The sequence below is a fragment of the Triturus cristatus genome, chromosome 7 (assembly GCF_964204655.1).
Source record: "Triturus cristatus chromosome 7, aTriCri1.1, whole genome shotgun sequence".
In the NCBI taxonomy this organism is placed as follows: domain Eukaryota; kingdom Metazoa; phylum Chordata; class Amphibia; order Caudata; family Salamandridae; genus Triturus; species Triturus cristatus.
Window position 1 is genome coordinate 1,488,230,034 of NC_140590.1, and position 20,539 is coordinate 1,488,250,572.

At 41.8% G+C, this 20,539-nt stretch overlaps 1 protein-coding gene across 1 annotated transcript in view; it reads left to right on the plus strand.

The window, feature by feature from the left end:
- The first annotated feature begins 14,086 nt into the window (after positions 1-14,086).
- The window catches only part of LOC146812238 (BPI fold-containing family B member 4-like), a 44,594-nt gene continuing 38,141 nt past the window's right edge, over positions 14,087-20,539 (plus strand). Inside the window, exons 1-4 of the mRNA XM_085615146.1 lie at positions 14,087-14,222; positions 14,367-14,934; positions 16,209-16,313; positions 19,720-19,863. Coding sequence (XP_085471272.1) covers positions 14,087-14,222; positions 14,367-14,934; positions 16,209-16,313; positions 19,720-19,863 — 953 coding nt within the window. The remainder of the gene's footprint in view (positions 14,223-14,366; positions 14,935-16,208; positions 16,314-19,719; positions 19,864-20,539) is intronic.

Consider the following 20,539-nt stretch of genomic DNA (forward strand, 5'->3'; position numbering starts at 1 on the left):
GAGCTGCAGGGGGGGTAGTTGGTTTGTCTGTTGTCCCAATTTCATCTAATACCAACTGCTCCATTACCTAGCTTAGTATACTACCTCTTCCAACTTGCAAGGCCCCCATACCACAAACTGTTGCTGAGGTAGCTGTCACTGACTTGAATATAAGCATTAACAAGGAATTGACGCAGCCAACACAGGGGGAGAAGGAGCGAGCTATCTCAAAAATGAAAAAAAGGGCTTACACGACAAGGGGGGAAAAACTTAAAGCCCCTAAACCCAATTCCAGGCCCAGGGGAACCCAACAGGACACAGTTAGCAAAGGGCTAGTTCCATCACGTAAACCCGAAGTCCTGCATCAACAAATTCCGGCAAAAAATCTGCCTAGCCAACAAAATGCTGCTGGGATGCATGACCCTATGTTTATTGGTTTACGCACCCTATTGAGGGAATTGCTTACTCCCCTGGAAGACCGCCTGGCCAATATAGAAATCTGTTTAATAGATCTGCGTAAGGGACTGCTAGGTCTAGTTGCAGACCAAAGAGCAGGTACGCATGTAGTAGCTGGGGACTCTATAGGGACCTCTAATTTACCTACAAATCCTATTACCTCGCTTCCTGCTCCTTCCATAGCCACCCCATTGAAAAATGCTTTCCCAGTTCCTTTATCAAAATCTGCTCCTGTAATACCCTGTAGCCAACAACCCCTCATAGGATCTACCAGTAGGCCGAATTTACTTGGCTCGGCCTCTGGCCTTGGCCAGGAAAAACTATTAAATGATGTAAGTAACCTTCCAATTAGGCAAGACAGCCACCAAAACTGGCGCAAAGTAATAAATCTGCCCCCCGAGGCTGCAGCTTATTCTGTTGTTCTGAAGGGAGTACCCACGCTTCAGGGAAGTGTGGTGGAACCCCATGATTCCCTACACAACAAGGTTACCAGCTGGCTAAATATCCACAGGCCATTACCTCCTAATTTCAATGGAGAAATTCTTATGGTAAGAAGAGTCCCATGGATCGGTTATACTGATAAGAAATGTGTAGGTGACTGCATAATTGTAAATTTTAGGAACCCTAAAATTGTGCCCTATATTTGCAATTGGACTGGGAACATAGGAACTACATTTATCGAATTGGTACACTTGTCATACTTTTATCCTAACATCTATAACCCAATTTTGAATAATGACAATGGTTGGACCCGGGTCGGATCTGCTGCTGATGGCCGTAGAGTCAGGCCCACTTGTAATGTTCCCACTACTAACTTTGGTAATTTTTTACATCTTAATAGATACAGCTGTCTTGAACAGGTAGATTGACTTTATAAGGGACAGGGGTACGGTAGACGCGAAATAGATATCGCCACTCAAGAACACGGTGCCCCTCGAGGGGAGAATCTGACATCTATTAACCCCCATGGTCAAGAAACTGATCTACCCAAGACTATATTACGCTGTACTAATAACAAGTTAAAACCGATAGTCTCTACACTTCCCAAAGCAGACCCTATAGATCCATTGGCGGAAGCTGTGCGTGAAAATTGGTGGATATGATCCAGAACCATCTGATGACTCTTTAAAGGTTCTTTCCTGGAATGTCGCTGGTATCGCCAACAAACTTGATACGAGCGACTGGGACTCCCTAATAGGCAACAGTGATATTTGCCTTTTTCAAGAGACATGGGCAAGGGAACCATTATGTAGAGTGGGCTACGCAGTGTTCGAAATAAATGCGGTTTGGTCCGGTAGAGGGAGGCCTTCCGGAGGATTGGCGATTTGGGTAGCTAGTCACATTGGGTGTATTGCGGAGAGTCTACCGACCCTCTCGCAGGACATTCAGTGTGTTCTACTCAAGTGGCCTAATGTTTTAAACTTAGCAATAATCAATGTGTATTCCCGCCCTACTAAGCTGGCTTTGGAATCCCCCACACTAGATGATCTTATTTGTTTTCTGGCTAGTCTCCCTAATGATTTTAAGATAGTCTTGGGAGGCGACCTGAATTGCCACTTTGAGCCCCTGGAAGGTCTAAAGGAAGGGGCCCTCGCAGCGGAAGATGATTTTTGGGGTGTTCCTCCCTGTCAATCTCCATATGTTAAAACCTGGTCCCCCTTAGTAGTACAAATTTTGTCTTTAACGTTAAATTTCTCCTTAAGGGCATGCAATGGTCGCAGTACTTCTGATACTCCCTCTGCATGCACTTTTAATAGGATGAATCATGAATCTAGGTTAGACTATATTTTTGTAGATATTAGTCTCTGGCCTGAGATTCAGGATTTTAGAATAATAGCAAGAACGGACAGTGATCATAATGCACTTGTAATGTACATGGTGCACCCTAAAGGTGCTGCCCGATCACTCGCCGCCGCGCCCAGTCAAGATTCTGGGAACCTGCTAATTAGTTCTAATAGACGTAGGATTAAATGGGGGAAATTGGCGAGCTCAGAAGAGTCCCTAAGTAAAATTTATCGGCTAGCACTCCCGAAGCTAATGGAAATGGACACCTTAATCATGCAGCCAAGAAATTTGGAATTTAATGAGAAACTAGCCCTAATCCATGAAGAACTGGTGGCCCTTCTAGGCGAGGTCTTTTATCCAGTGTTACCTTTAAGGAAAAAAAAAACTCGAACCCCAACCTGGTATAATTCATCTTGCAAAAAGATTAAGTCCGAACTACTAAATTGTGATAAAAAAGGTTCGGACAAGTGCAAACTTGCTGAGCTTAGACGGAATTATAAGAAAGCTATGGCAGTGGCGCGAGCAGACTGGGACTGGAATAAATGGCAGGACCTAACATCAGCATTAGAAGCGAAAGACCTGAGAAAATTCTGGTCCCTGGTAAATACTGGCCTGGCAGATCCCAAAGTTGCAATAGAGCCAAACATTGCAGCATCTGTTTGGGAGGCCCATTTTGGCCAACTCTATCAAGAACCACCTCAAAATGTCGGTGGGGGGGACATGGTTTTTACTGCTGCCCCTGCCCCAGCAACAGTCTTGGAATTCACTCTTCCTGAGGTGGTTAGTGCCATCGGAGCCTTGGCGAGGGGGAAGGCCCCTGGTCTCGATAGGTTGCCTGGCGATCTTTTTCGATTACACCCAGAGATATGGGGCCCTTATCTTCTCACCCTTTTTAATGCCATTCTGGGTGGGATGGAGATCCCTTGTACTTGGCTGGGGGCTGAGATAGTGCCTATTTTTAAAAAGGGCTCTCCTCTTCTCCCAGCCAACTACAGGCCAATAAGTCTCATAGATGTCCCCCAAAAAATTTACTCTCGCCTACTCCGAAACCATCTTACGGAGTGGATGGAGGAAAATAAAATTCTTAGCCCCCTACAAGCTGGCTTCAGGAAAAACACGTCCACCATGGACCAGATCTTCCGCCTCGTTCTCCTATATTGGAAAACCGTGAGTATCGAGAGGGGAAGGCTGTACATGGTGTTCGTGGACCTGAGGTCAGCTTTTGACCTGGTCCCCAGGAACAAACTATGGGAGACGCTAATGGGGCTGGGTGTCCCGCTCCATTTATTAAATGCCATTATTAGGCTCCACGAAAACAACTTTGCACAGGTCAGGTATGGGAGGACGGTAGCGTTGACATCTAAATTTCCAGTTCTTAGAGGGGTCAGACAGGGCTGTGTCCTAGCCCCAACCCTGTTCTGCCTCTATGTTAATAATGTCATTGCACATCTTGACACTGTTCATGATAATGATGCCCCATCCTTGGCCGGCAGGAGGGTACCGGCTATCATGTTTGCGGACGATACCCTCCTGCTGTCTAAATCTCCAATGGGGATCCAACGGATTTTAGATGGTTTTGGCCTTTTCTGTAGCCAACATGGCCTGGAAATAAACACAGGGAAGACCAAGTTTATGATATTTAATCCCTCAGCCAAAACTAGACCAAACCCATCCCTGGGTTCAGTAACACTGAAGAGGGTAAAAACCTTTCAGTACTTAGGGGTAAGGCTGCATGAGAACCTATCATGGGAACCTCATGTAGCAAACAGTCGCTTAAAGCTCTCTCAACTGTCGGGGGGAATTTTGAAGGTGGCAAATTCCTCTACTTATAAACCAATTAGCCCGGCAGGTGAAATGTACAAGTCCCAAGCCAAAGCAGCTGCATCCTACGGTGGAGAACTCTGGGGATACAAGGCGGGCACAGGAATTATTAATGTAGAAAACAATTTTTTAAGGCGTCTCCTGGCCCTCCCCCGAGGTACACCCCTCCTCCCCCTAAGACTAGATATGGGCTTACCCTCCATAAAAGACGACCTGGAACTTATGCCACTAAGGTTCTGGCATAGGCTCTGGTCTACTGCTGAGCTTTCACATTATAGACAAGAGCTTGTACATGTTATGAATATGAACCTTTGCGATAAAATCCCATGGCTAGCCTCTATAAAGAAAGAACTTTATCGGTTGGGACTCCCTGAATTATGGGAGTCTCCTGAGCGAGGCTGTCATGAGGTTCCTCGCAAACGCCTCATGGGTATATATAGGGAGAAACGTTTTGCTTCCCTGGTTTCTGCACCTAACAAAGGGACCCTGACTGATCGATTCTTGAACTTCAAGGATTGTTATCAGTTTGAAGGTTTTATGGACATTATTTCCCCTGTTTTATCTAGAAAACTGTTCATATAATGGAGGCTAGGGACTCTCCCTATCAAAATTTTTACCCATAACTGGTCAAAAAAGAATGATAAAATATGTCCAGGCTGTTGTATTCATGATGAGGAAGAAACTCACATTGTGTTTTTTTGCCCAGCTTATAATAGACCAAGAAAATATTGGCTAGTTCCGCTATGCAGAAACCTGGGCATAAGGAGTCATCTGCATGTGTTCAGAATATTGAAAACCAGCACTGCTCCGCACAAAGGGCCTCATGTAGGTAGCCAAATACCGGTCGGTAACGGCCGATTTTCGGTAATTATACCGTTACCGACCGGTATTTTGGCTATTGGTATGTAGGGTGACAATTATTGGTTTCGGAATTTACCGAATCGGTAAAATTACCGATTCGGTAATAATACCGAATCGGTAATGTTACCGAATCGGTAACTTTTCCGAATCGGTAATTTTACCGATTCGGTAAATTCCGAAACCAAAATCGAGATGTAGGGGGAGTGTGTGGGTGTGTTTAAGAGTCGGTATTTACCACCAACTTATAGTTGGTGGTAAATAATCAATGTATGTGTTTATGCATTTTTACGCGCGTAGCAGTGTGCAATGTGGCATACATACATGCCCTTAGGGCATGTATGTGTGCCACATGTGTACACATGGCCGAATCAGGGGTGCAACAGGGTGTCAATGTGACACCCTGCCACCCTTGCATGTGTTCACCACATTACCGAATCGGTATTTACCGATTCGGTAATGAGGCATACCTTCCCATCAATGGGAAGGTATGCCTCATTACCGAATCGGTAAATACCGATTCGGTAATTACCGAATTGTAACGAATCGGTAATAAATACCGACTCATTACCTACATACGAGTTACCACTTCTAAAATACCGATTCGGTATCGTTCGGTATTTTAGAAGTGGTAACTGGTATGCTACCTACATGAGGCCCATAGTCTTTGCAGTTGCAAAATTTTTAATGGCTGTGTGGCAGATAAGGTCTAAACTAATTAATGACTGCCCTGTTTAATGAATTTCATTTGTTTATTATGTCCGTAATCCTCTGCACACTGGTTTTACTGATTCTATTAACTGTTTTTACTTCAAGTGACTGTTTTATATGATATTGCATGATTGTATCTTTTATGGCCTAATCGGCCAAAATAAAGAAAATTTGAATTGAATTGAATTGTAATTTGGAGCTAGAATGTCCCAGGCCTGTCATATTCCAAGAAAGAAGTTTGCCCAGAGGGCTACCTCTGCAACATAGGAAGTTTTATACTACTTTTGTAGCATTCATTATGCTTGCTACCAAGCCTCAGGGTATTAACTCTTATCCCATCCCAGACTCCCTAGCACACGGGTCCTTATATCCCACAATATTTCTCTCTCGTTTTCAGTTGCCCCTGCCAAGGGAGATTGTGATATCCTTCAAAATTCCAGCCCAACTCTTGCTGTCTAAATCTTTAGTGACTTCCTGGCGGTCCAAACATAGGCTATTCAACTTAGGATCAACAATAATCTTTAATGGAAAAACGATGATACCTCTTTTGCAAAAATGATCCACATTGACTAAGATCAACATTGCAACTATCCTAGAGCTAAATGCAACTTTAGAGCTTGGGAGGGGAGGAAGGGGATCCAAATACACATGATCAATATCTCTATTTGTTACCAGGCTCAGGGACTCGATTTCCAACTCAAGCTTCAAGATAAAGCTTCTATTCAACGAGCCCAGTTCACTATCAAACAGGGTGACAAAATTCAAAGTATTAGAAAAATTACCAGACACAAAAAAGCCCACTTAATTAATATTGTGTTTTGATTCAGACACCAAATAAGGTGGCGTGCCAATGGTAGAAAAGGGGATGCCTCACCATTAGGGTTCGAGTTGACTTGGAAGCAGCACTTGAGCCCTTCTTCCTCAGTGCTCAGTGTTTTAACATTCACAATCCCATACCCAATTTACTTTTTCCCATGATCCACTTTCGTGCCACCCTGATTTTTAAGAACAGTTACCCCTATATGGAGGACTAATCCCTTCTCCTGCTGTTAGCAGTTTAAGATTGGAATGGGATGCGTGCTGGTTATTTCAAGAAAATCAGGCTCCGGGCCTAAATGTGTGGGGACATTCTTCGGTACTTCAACTATGAGAAGCTGAATGAAGGATGCAGACTCTTCCAAAACATTTGGAAACCAAAGTTTTTTGGAATTGCACTTCACAATATGCCGAGTTATAGTACCATCCTGAGGGAGCCCCCTTCACAGGAGAAACACCATTTTAAGGAGCCCCCAGCGAGTCAACACTGGCACGATCATCTTGGGTAAAGCAAAAATCAGATAAGTGGGAGAGGATTCTCAAATTCAATTACATTGGTACTTTGGAAATCTCTTGACGCCATCCCTCTGACAAACTTATAAATGAGGGAGTGGTCTCGGTTTTACCATTATATTGCTCAGAAATTTAGGCCCTAGCTCCACTAGGGTCATCCACCTGAATTCCAATTTCTATTAGACCACTTTTTTCCACAATGTTAGTTTGACAGACTTGGGACTTTACTTTTACACCCATTTCTTCCTTTCTTGATTGGAGGCAAAAGGAGGTAAGATGCTGCAGCTCCACTAAAATTGGGGACAGCACATCCAACACATGGTCAGAGGTAGCAACTGATCTATCCAGTAAAGCCAAAATCAAAGATAAAACACTAAGAATACACAATAGAATATCAGAAGAAACCTTACCCCCTCCTACCCTATCCCCTTCCAAACTGCACAAGTACATGGGCCCCTGTGGACGCAGATAAATTGCAGTTCTTAATATTCATAGTGTCCAACAACAAGCCCATCAAAGATGGCATGCTACTATACTATACGACTGGGTAAACATTGCTGAGGTGGGCTCAAGTCCATATCCAAACCCATACCCAAAGCAATAGGTAGACTCAAGTTGGCCTCCCTTATCCGATTCTTCCTTGTGAGAGCAGAATTATTTGGCAAGGAATAGTCCTCCAGCATACCAAGGTCCCCTTCACACAGTACCATACAGGAACCCCCATGAGACTCTAAAGGAATTTCCTTGTGTAGCTGATTTTAAGGTGTTGGGACCATGTCATGACCAACATCTTGACCGCAAGAGGGAACCATGGGGCATTTGGGGCTCAACCATAGTGTCTGCAATATTCAACATGGGTAAAACACCTGTATCAATTTCTACCCCTGATCCAGAAAAACAATTATGCGAGATAGAAAGAGCAGCCATAGATGACTCTGCGACCTGATCCACTAGTCCAGCATTAAAGCACATCCTGAGGCAAAGCCATGTCCAAGGTCTCAGCAACTGCTTGGCTTAAACACAAGGCCAGCTCAGAATCCTTATTTCCTTCCCTGCTACCACTATTTAGGAACAGAGACAAAATGGAAGGGTGAGACTTCAGGAGGGACAGATGAGACTGTGTCTTATTATGCCAAATGTTTTGTTAGAAGTTTAGGAGAACTGGGGGAGGTAAAAACTGAGCCAGAAGCAGAATCTGATGGCCAGAGCTGAGACACCTAGAAGGCTTCTTATTGAGGCAAACTGTGATATGGATCAACTGCAGAGGGCCTGCACCAAGAGGGTACTAGAAACTAGGAAGGAGGGGAGCACACTGAGCTCACAGACTGCACCCTGATCTAGTGGGACCATCTATGTGAGATCAGGCTCAACCCAATGTGGTCATACTAACGACCATCCTACTGCATCCCCTAAGGTTGAATCTTTAGCACACAAAACCAAGTCACCAAAAAACACCAAACACCAGAAAAAACCACACAGCCACACGTTTCTGTGCCAAACCACTTATTAGGGGGCTTTCAGGCTGTATAGTATAGAATAGCAGCTGCACTGCTGTACTGCTGTGAAGCTGTGAAACTGCTGTGGTACTGTGGTGCTTCTATGGACTATAGGGGAGCTCAATCACCAAATCTCTGGTAATAACGAGATGAGAGATACAAACGATGATGACCTGCTGGCTTTCCTTACACTCAGCACTGAGCAGCAAGTACCTGGTGTCTCTGCTGCAACACCAGCCTCAGCTTGCTCCTCACGCTCCTCTCACGGCACTGCCCAAGAGCTTCCTTGCTACACCCAACAGCTCCCAACTGCTTCCGGAAAGTCAAAATTCTAATAATCGAAAACATAGTGCTCCAAATAGTGTGATGGTGCAGTGTAAGTGACAAAGTGAATATAAGGTGTGCTAGTGCTATACAAAATGCAAATATATACATGTGAATGACAAGGATATTCTGTATAACAGTGCTGAAATCCTAAATGAACATAAAATACAGTCCACTTTAATAGTTGTTGACATTTCAACCCAAAAAACTGTTTATTTAGACAAGGGTCATCATCTGGACGGAAGTATATATAGGAGACACTGGAGAATTGTGGCAAGAAATCCGACAATTTAGAGATATGGTTGGTGGTCTTAAAGAAGCATCATCATGGCTTGCTTCTGAATTGGCAAGCATTAGGGTAAGAAATCAACACTGTCAGGAGATCAGTGTGATTAAATTCGATTGTCTCCATAGTGGTGATCTGGTATGGCATGATGCTTCCACTATAGTTGATTCCGATGGGATATGTATTCAACATAGTTGATTAGCCCTGGCAGTAATTATTACCATAAAAATCGTATTTTTACCCGTGATCTCCAGAAGCAAATTCAATAACAAACATAATGTATCTATAGTCATAACATTCTCAAATATATCTTCCTGGAAAAGAAAAAGGGGTTGACCAGAAGAAAGGCAACAATAGTAGGGGACTCATTTGCAGAGGTCAAGTTTGGTTGAAATTCTTTGCAACCTATCTAATATCCAGCTTTATGTAGGATGATCCTATGCTTTGAGATTATACCAGCCTATGGGAGTGCATGCCTCAAGGCTATGCTCTTTGGGACAAATGTGTTGACCCTACTAAATGCATCTATTCCAAATATTGAAAGTGCATAGAAATCAGGGCAAATGGTTAAAAGCTCAACATGTTCTCTACATGGGTTCTGTGCTCAATAGAGCTACATCAGTAAGATCTTTCAGCTGCATAGGTGCTCATGCGGAAATATCTTGCGCGTAACGTTGCTGAAACAGCTGCAAATGTGGATTATGTTTCCTAGATCAAAGGGCTGAGAAAGCGCACAATGTTTTTACATAATAAATCTTGTGATGTATACAGACTTTGTGTGTCTTAGAAACAGCAAATAGCTGTGGTGCCCACGTGTATCAATAATGCATGCAGTAATACAACTATCTCATGCCTATATATATATATAAATACATTAGTTTTGGTTAAAACCGTTTTTAAAAATAACTTGTATCTTATTTTCAGCACTGGGAAACTTTTCTATCTTCCTTTATGATGTTATTATAGGCACTATTTTTTCACGGTGCAATAGATTCTTGACTCACAAAGTCACAAGGTGATCTTTTTCTGGAAACCACACTCTTTTATCTTTGAAATAAGTAGCAAAAATACTTATGTTACAATATGATTCTATGTTTTTGTTTTATCTTGCCTTGAAACGGCCATAGGCCTGCATGCCTCAATATTTTCTGGAGCATCAATAAAAACACAGAACCAGAATCACATTCTTGCTTGATTTAAATTGTATTTCATTAGTATATTCCACACAAAAATTGTCTTAACAACTTTGTAAAGAACTGAATAAGAAATTCTTGGCGGACACACTCATCACTTTTCACATTTAATTCAAATGAGAGGTGTGGTTTACCCTACTCTCACTTGAGTGATCCTAGATCCTCCACCCCAAAAAAGCAAGTGCACAAAACATGCATTTGATTGGAGCGCCTTGTGTGTGTTGGGACTTTAACGATTGGCCCACTTAATTAATCAAAGTGTTATGCTATACCATAAGCCTCTTGTTATCAGGCAAGAGTCAATAGGAAGCAAGATTCTAGAGAAAATCATGCCTGTAATGTGAAATTGGAGATATTAGTAACTTATAAGGAAATGACACTACTAGATGTATAGTCACAAATCAAATCACTCATATCCATGCCTGCCTTCATCTAAAAGGGTCTGCATATGACACCCTTGCCCTACTTTTATTACACCAACATTCTGAAAAAGAGTTTTGCTTATTCCTCTCCGCAACTCCAAAACGACTAATGTCCAATGCTTTTAAAGCTGTACCTTGTTGCACCAGTCCTAACTTTAGTCTAGAGCTCTTGTGCGCAATAGAGCTAACATTGACCACAATGCCGACTATTTTTCACACTAGTGTAACTTATGTTATGAGCTTGGAAACTACATTGGGACTAATTGTAGTAAAAAGTAAGCTATATCAACAAATGCCCCAGTCAATACTTCCTGCTATGGTAAACAAATGCTTGTGGCCTCACTTCTGGTCAACCCCTTTTTTTTCCAGGAAGATATTTTTGAGAATGTTATGGATATAGATACTTTATATGTGTTAATACCCCTAAACTGACAAGCTTTTTGTTTGTTTGTTTGTTTTTCTAGAATATACTCAATCTTTGTCGGGGAGATCTAAAGATTGAAATTGTGAGAAAGCTTTCAATAAAAAAATCTCAATTCTAATTTCGAGTAAATTAATGGAATTGGTATCAAGTACTTTATTTTTTGGCCATTCACATTAGTAATGTTGTTGTGATCACTGATTTCGCAAGACCTGATTGGTCATTAAAATTGTTTAAGCTGAGTGTACCCATCCAGGGATTACATCCCCGTGAACCAGTATTAAGACAGAGAACAGCACAACATTGGGGGGTGTTGAGTAACAGCTATATATCTCAGTTGAGTAACAGCTCTATATCTCAATCCGAAGATTTATCTGACACCCTATACGAAGTGCACTATCATTTCGCCAAATATCTCATCCCAGCTTTTTATTGCGAGCTTTCAAAAACCACAAATTAATTTCTAAACCTGGACCTTGATCCCATCTTTTTATCTGCAGTATAGTTTCCTCTTTCATGACCCTGGTCTTTGTTATAAAAGGGCTCCAGCTGCAGATCTTCTTTAGAGAAGAGTGGAAGAAGCACGAGGTCTTTTCATCGACAACAAAAGGAGGTAAGAATCCTAAATACCTCGATTACACTGTTGCCACAGTGTAGGCTAAGAGAGAAAAAGAGAGAGAGAGAGAGAGAGAGAGAGAGAGAGAGAGAGAGAGAGAGAGAGAGAAATAATGAGTTTACAAAGAATGAGTAAAAAAGGTGTTACTAGAAAGAAAATAAACAAAACTCGGTCCAAGATGTGTTGAGGCATAATATTCTCAGAAAGCTAAATAGCACTGCTTTCGGGAAAGCAGTGCAAACAGCAATGGCAATACATTTTCGTACACACTTTTTTTGTTGCAAAAGATTACACAAACGAAGGGGCAGATTTACAAGGAACTGACACATCTGCATAGATGCGTCAGTTTCCTTGCATCAGCGCCGAATGTCCTTGCGCCACTATGGATGCACTCTATTTACAATACAGTGCTCCATGGCTCAAGGATTAACAGATGCATCAGAAATTCTGACGCATCTGTTGGCGCAAAAGTGACGCATTGCTGGAGTTGCTCATGTAAGTGGCGCAACTCCAGCAATGCGCCACAATAGATGGGTGAGTCCCAATCAAAAAGCTCTACGTCATTCCTTACGCCTGCTCTGAGCAGGCGTAGGGATTTTGACTCAGTGAAGGCAGAGAGTGACGCAGTGAAATCTTGTAGATTTCACTGTGTCAGTTCTACATGGCTTTTAACGTGGGAACTCCAACCCTGCATACATTATACCTGACGCAGTTATAATGTGATTCAGGGCTTTACAACATGATGCATCAACCAACAGTGACGCAAAGGCGGTGCAAAAGTCGCGCAAGGGACTTGTAGATCTGCCCGGAAGTGTTGAATGCAAGGTGATGCAAGAACGATGCGAAGGCTCCAATATTATTTACAAAACCACGCAAGGGGCGAGTTGTGCCACCTCATGGCTTTCTAAAGAAATGTAATGCAATGCAGCAGCTTTCACAGTGTTAGGTTACATTTCAAGCATGAATGTGTTCCATGAGTGGACTATGGGTATTACCTTGCATCCACACATAGATTTGGTGCACTCCCAGATTAGCTAAAGGTAGTAAACCGGGTAATATGTCAAAATACAATGCTTTCCCAAGTGAGGCGCAACAAGGAGACATATCTATTTCTCCTCTTTATTTCCTTTTTCAACATGTGCTGCATTTTGCAGCAGACATAGAAAGATGAGCATGCCTCCTAGGATTGTTTCTCTGCAAGAAAGTGTCCCCTTCTGCACAAAAACAATCCTGTAATGTAGGCACCTTTGCATTGTGGTGCAGCTGGGACTATGTTGGCACTAGGCACCACATAGTGCACTAGCGCAAGGAGAGAGCAGAAATGCTCAATATTTTGCTTGCTGACCTGTGTTGCGTGAAAGATTAGTAAATATGCCTCCAGATTTTTTAAGCAACAAGGGATTAAAGGGATCGGACTAGGGAAATCAAACCTAGAATTCTATACCAAGACCGACCAACAAATTCAGAGTTGCTTGGCCAGGTTTTGTTGGGAATCCTACCACCAATTGAAAATAGGCACATGACTTGCCTTGAATATTCTTGTAATTTCTGCAAACTATATGTAATATACAATGGACATTTGGGACACTTGGGCAGTTGTCTGTGCTTAAGGATTAGCAATCTATGGTATTCTGCAAGTACAAAGTTCATGGAAGACATATCTTACTTGTTTCTGTTCCACAACCAATATTAAATCTTGTTTAGCTTCATTCTATCATGACATTTTTTGTGCAAGCATGACTGATAACATTATCATCAAGTAACACATAACAAATATGTTGCAGTGCTACTTGTAGCAGTTCAAACAACACAACACTGCAGATTTAATTGCAATGCTACATTGAGTAATTTGTGATACATCTTAGAAAAAGTGTCACAACATAGATGGAAAACGACGATCTTTCATCCGCAGTGGGCGTTCATCCTCACGTTCAATCACCTGAATGTGATTGTTGTCTATCCCCACAGCTCTTTCAACATTCCAAGATTTTCAGGTCATCATGCTAACTCTTCTGCATCTTTATTTAGCTCATGCGCTGGCTCGCTCTGTTTTTCTTTCTCTTTCTCTCTCTCTGTCTCTCTCTCTCCCTCTCTCTCTATAAATATATATACATTTGTGTGTATGTATATGTTTATATATTTATGTATATTTATATGCATATATACACACACATATATATGTATATATATATACACACACACACACATATATTATTCTTTTTTTTCTTTTCGTTCCTCGCTATCTTTTTTCTAATCCTGTGTCCATTAGACATGTTCACATACATAGCTTCCCCTTGTATGGTAGGCCTTCACCTTAGGGACACGGTGATTCTCCTTTCCTCTCACACAATTTTTTCTACTCTGTCTTTTCCAGGTGTATAAATTGAAGATGTTCAAGATTTGGCGTGTGGTGCTGCTCTGTACTTTGCTGGCTATGCCTCAGGGTGCAACTGGTGTCAAACTTAAGTCTGCTGCAGGTGCCCCAGGTGTAGTCCTCCGGGTGGGCCAGAAAGTATTGAACGGTGGTAAGATGCACCTCTACTCAAGTCAATTATCAGTGAAATAGCTTGTTCTTGTGAAAAAATGAGTGCAAACTGTTTAAGATGTATCATTTTAAAAACAATTATTAACTGTTATTAATAAATATTCAACCATGTCATATCTTTCAGCTGTTTCCGGTTCAATGAAAGGGGGTGCCCCTATGAGACCGCCTTCAGGGAGATCTCCTGGCAGTGCAGGAGCAATGGTTGGTGGTGCTCAAGGTGGTGGAGGTGGAGGTGGTGGAGGGTTACTTGGAGGAGTTCTTGGTGGTGGTGGTGGTGGTGGAGGAGGTTTACTTGGAGGCGTCCTTGGTGGTGGTGGAGGAGGTGGAGGAGGCTTGCTTGGGGGTGTTCTTGGAGGTGGAGGAGGAGGTGGAGGTGGTGGTGGTCTGCTTGGTGGAGTCTTAGGTGGTGGTGGTGGTGGGGGAGGACTTCTAGGTGGTCTCCTTGGTGGTGGTGGTGGTGGGGGTGGTGGATTGCTTGGTGGTGTTCTTGGTGGTGGTGGTGGTGGTGGCAGCAGTGCTCGTGGTGGTGGTGGAGGAAGAGGAGCACCACCTGGCTATGATGAACCACACATTGACGGAGGCATTCTTGGAAGTGGTGGTCTTCTTGGAAATCTTTTTGGAGGAAGTGGTGGTGGATTGCTTGGAATACTCGGCAATGGAGGAATACTGAACACCGTCCAAGGACTCCTTGGGTAAGTTAAGCATTCCAGTATTGTATAATACTCTGTCTTTTAAACATAAACACCTTTCACGCTGTGCCCTTATGATGCCTAAGCTTTTTCATATATCTTCAGTTCTGCTGAAACAATATATATTCTTCTTTTAATTACGTAGTTTGAAGATGTCCACCTTCTAGCCGTAAATAAAACATTAAGCCAAATGAAGTCTATTAATTTATACTTTGACATTAGTCTTATTTGTGTGACATGCAAATCAAAGTTAGCATTTAAAAATGATATCACAACTTGATTGAATGTTTTTCGGACTATACCTACACATGCCAACACTGATGACGTTCAGAAAATAAAGTTTGTTATTGTAAGGAATTTTATCACCCTAGGCAAGATGGTGTCTTGAATAACCCAGTCAGGTTGCCAGACATCTTTATAGCATGTGCATTAGTCCATTCAGCTGGATTATTCACTTGAAGAAAACAACCGCATGTGTTGCTTTTTCATATCACGCTACATATCTCTCCTAACATCTGCCCCCATATTGAGCTTAACTCCAATCTGGCTACATCTTATACTCTTCTTAAGTAGTTCTTGTAGCATTATTATCCAGTGCGTACATTAGGGGGCATATTTATCAAAGGTTTTTCCTCCCCTTGCCTCACACAAGGAGGCTCAAAGCATTGCAGAATCCAGAGTTAGCTTTATCAAGCCACTCAAGGCTACCTTGTGTGGCCCTGCGTGACTAGGTAAATCTGGAGTAACTCAAGACAAAGCAAGTTGCTGCCTTGTGTTAGTCTGCCCTGGAAGGCATTCCATAGGTGAAACTTGGGTGTTCCCACGCATCAACTCATGGTTTCTGGTGCATTTCCAGATTCAACATGAGTGGTAGAACTGGAAATACATCAAAAGGCTAGTCTTTCCCAGGGAAGGTGTAACGGGGAAAAATATCTTTGTTTCTCCTCATTTTCAACTCTTTCTACATGTGTAGCATTTTCTGCAGCACAAGTAAAAAGAGGAAAAGTTTCAAAGAATTGTTTTAGTGCAGGGTGTCCCTTCCTATAGAAAAGCAATCCTTCCTGTAAAGCAGACACGCCTGCACCATAGTCAGTCCTACGGTATTTAACTAAAGTAATAGTTTGTTTATATTTTTGAACTCTTCAACGTTTTGATCACATTTTAGTAAATCATATAGATATTTCAGTACCTATTCTGTTGATTTTTGAGCATTAAAATGTCTGTTTTAGCTTTTCCAAGAAGGTGCAGCTCATAACGCTTCTGCCCATATTCTATAGGTTAAGAATTGTCGATCTAACGCTCCCAATAGTGTCACTCAAGCTCCTGCCTGGCATCGGAGTGTACCTGAATGTATACACCAGAGTAGCCATCAACGGCAAGAGGTAAGAATATTGAAGAAGGGACACCTCTTTATCTTGTTATTCAATTTAATTTCCATCTGTTTCAATGAAATGAGAAGTGGGAAACATTAAAGTGTTTTTTGCAAATATATATGTGTCAACAGCTCAAAAAGACTGCTTCACAAAGACATATTTATGGTTTATGACTGACATCATTATAACAAAGGTTAAGAATATGCTATAAGTCCTAAATTCCATCCTAAATTGCTATTTTAGGGAATCCCCAGGGGTATGTTAGGGGAGAGGGTAGGAAAGTTTCAGGTCAATGTGGTACACAGTGTCCATAAACAGGTATGTGGTCTCTAATGTAATTATAAGACAGGATCTGTAAGTTCTTAGATCTAGGGTGTTGTGTTCAGAGATTTTTCCTAAAAGGCCCGAAGGAAAGGTACCTGATTACAACACCCTAGACCTGAGAACGTGTTCAAAACAGACCTTGTTCTAAAATTACCAGATAAAGGTTTGTACACACTAGTTATAAGAGAAGTATATCATGGTCCTTCTGCCCTCTGACTACCACTTTATTGTGTATGAATGTGGCACCCACCTATTTACTTGTAACCTTTTTGTTATTAACAAACATCTGCAAGTAAAATTCCAACACTGTTCTGCACACAAATTACAATGGGAACGTTCAGACGAAACAGCTGTACAAGGGATGAGAAGGAACAATCATCACCCCAGTATTTACAGGAGTACAGTTGAAAAAGCATCTTTTAGGGGAAATTGTGTGTCAATGAGTAGACATGATTGCTAAAGTTTATTTTAAACTGGAATGTTTTACACATATTCACGAAATAGGTACACTTAAAGTTGTGTAAAGAAATGAGCCTGGGTGAAATCAAAATCCGCTGGCTTAATTCACATAATTCTGGGGAATTTCTCTTACAATTGTTATGCAAAATTCCTGAATTTATGCCATTACACCAGTCAGCAATTGCTTCGTCATTCGCAGTAAAAGTATATAGTATGGGAACAAAGCAAATTGCCAGAATGTGAGTGGCTATTGTTCACGGCAGTGATGCTGTTTGCCCTATCTTCTAGCACGACATGCATCTTCGCATGATAAATTGATGCAAGGGCGCATTTCACTATAAAATATAGTGCTAAATAACTTTGTAGCATTTAGGGCCAGATGTAGGACCTGCAAAATAGCGCATCGCAAATTGCGAGTCATTTGCGACTCGCAATTTGCGATGCACTATTTTGCATGTACAACAGTGTGATTAACACTGTTTGCGATTCCCAATGGGGTCGCGAATTGCAAGGTTCATGAATAATAATGAGCCTCTCACACTTTGCGAGCCCATTGGGAACGACAGGCCCTCCCAGGGATGGAGGCCTGCTGGGCTCAGCAGACCATCATGTCTGGGACTGCTTTGTTATTAAAGTAGTTTTTATTTTATTTTTTTACATGCAGCCCGTTTTCCATAAAGGAAAATGGATTGTATTTAAAAAGAGAAAAATGAAACTTTTCCGTTTCTTTTTTTAAGCGCAGGCAGCGGTCTCTGGGACCACTGCCTGCTCTTAAGAAATATTTTCCAACATTTTCACAAAGGGGAAGGTGTCCTCTGGGGATCCCTTCCCCTTTGCGAGTGCGGCCACAAATGCAGTCTCAAAACACTAGTACATAGCATGTTGACTCGCTATTAGAAAGGGAGGTCCCTCCCTAACAGCGAGAGTCACAAAAAAGGGTCCTACATCTGGCCCGTAGCCCTTAAAGTCACATAATTTCCCCCAAAATGTCATTTTACGCAACGCTCCTACTTTTCTTATTGAAATCCGTACACCTAAAACAGGCATACATTAATCTGCTTTGGGAGGAGAAGATTACCATACACACCCGACAATTATAGTGAAGTTGTAGTAACTTAAGAGATTCATGAGCAATGCCTATTTTCATAAATCAGTTGTTACCAGACTAAATGCCTATCAGGGGTTGTGCGTAAAATGGCATCTCAGAAGTGAAGTCCGTACCAAGCCACAGGGGAAGTGAGAACATGTTACTCTGTAAAAGTCTTGCAAAAGGGTACATGCATGGCAGGAGGAACATGTAGACTTTGCTCTCCAAAAGGTGCCGGGCAATGAAAAAAAGGAATGTAGAACTAGTATTATGGGAAGAATTCTGGAGTATTTTGTTCATGCAGAAGCAGGCTAATGTGTCTGTCCTTCGCAACGGTATGTTACACACAACCTCTGCGAATGACATTAATACAATGTCATAACATACACAGCCAAGTGATAAATACATTTAGCCAAAACAGAGAATTATGATCAAGGACATGGAATTATGCAGCAGAGGAGGACCAAAGTAGATGGAAGGGTTGACCAAATGATGCGGCAAAAAAATGCTAATTTTGCTGAGTAATGTAGACATTTTTACACTTGATGACTCTGTCTTGGAAAATATCCCACCTTATTAGTAACAAATGTAGCAATAGCAACTGAAATATGACCAGTCAACCTTTGCAAAGAGCATTCCAGTGCACACAAACATATGTTACAATGTTCTTTGTAACGTTTGATCAGTTTGAGCTAGAAACAAAGGGCCTCATTTACAGGAAAGTGGAGCAGTGCAGCACCGCAAGCCCTTTGGCTGCGCGGCACTGGGGCACTTTCAAAGCACAGGGATGCGACATATTAGGAATAATATGTCTCATCCATGTGCTTTCCCCTGCGCTGGCGCACAATGGGCTGCCATGCGCCGACGCAGACACCCTTGTACCATGGTGTAAGGATGCCTGCGTCACGGAGATGATTGTTTATGGGCAGGAAGGTCCCTTCCTTCACATAAACAATCTGAAATGGCTTTTTTCAACTTCTATGTGTGCTGCATTAGCACACATAAAACTTGTAAAACACTATTTTTTAAGGATTGTTTATGTACAGTAGGAGACACCTTCCTGCACATAACCAATCATTAGAGGTAATTTCCTCATTCCATGTGTGCCGCAGAATGCAGCACGCATAGAAAGAGGAGGCGTAGCATTCAGACACATTTCCAGATTTACGATTTCTCGTAAATCTGGAAATGTGTCAGGTTCAATGGGTGTTGCGTGGGAACACCCACAGCAACACACATGGAACTGCCCGTTCACTGTGACAATGGTTCCTTTCAATGTACAGAGATGATTGCTAGGCCAGCTGCAGTTATCTTCAAATTTGACCAATGGTAATCTGTCAGGACGGGGGAGGTAGTGTCCTCTGCCACCCTGAGAGATGGAGCTCAATCTGTCATACTTATCATCACGCCCTATGTTTTCAAATAAGATGTCAAAAATGTAGGTTTTAATCCTAATTGTTACATCATTTCTTGATCAGTCCAGCAGCAATTCATAATCTGTCAGTGGTAACAGATAACTTTAAAGAAGCTCATGTCTCTCTTCAGCCTTTTAGGATTTCTTGACATTGATGTTGAGGTGAATATCACCGCAAAGACTAGACTGACCCAGGAATCTTCCGGGGTCCCCAGGCTTATCATTGAAGACTGTGAAATGCTTCTCGGAGGTATCCATATTGGACTCCTTAATGGGTAAGTAAAACGTGTGTTTAATTTCTACAGAAGGTATTACATTGGATAAAGCTTTTTTCTCCTTCCTTGCACGTTGTTCTCTTCTCTCCTCTTTCCTTCTACGATGTAAAACTGTCTTTTTGTTTAAAATGCATTTTGAAAAATTATGTTTCTTTTTTTAAAATGTCATGGTTCATTACCAATAAATTAATAAAAACATCTGCCAATAAATCAAAAACATAGCAAAAAAATTACGAACTTGACTGATTTGAAATGAATATATGTAATGTCTGCAGCACATAGATATGCCTCTCTGACAATTACCTGTTTCATACATGCACTTAGACCAATCCTCTGATCCAGTTCTCCCTTAAATGAAACATAAGCTTGCATTAAACTGTTCAAACCCTTGCTCTTTCTCAAAGATTCTTCATTCCTTTCAGCAGGCGATATCTGGTTGAGCCATTGTAAAAAAGTTCCTCTTGCAAATAAATAAATAGCAAAAAAAATACAATATTTTGTTTCTTGATTTCTGTATGTGAAAGAGTGAATTATTTGTTGGGTCGAATGTTAGTCCACCACAAATAATAATGTCACAATTCATGTTAGTCTAGTAAGGGTTTCAGTAATTTGAACCTGGGTTCAATTTCTGGTAACTTTGGCACAAAGGAAGCAGGCTTAACTTAACAAAATGTGT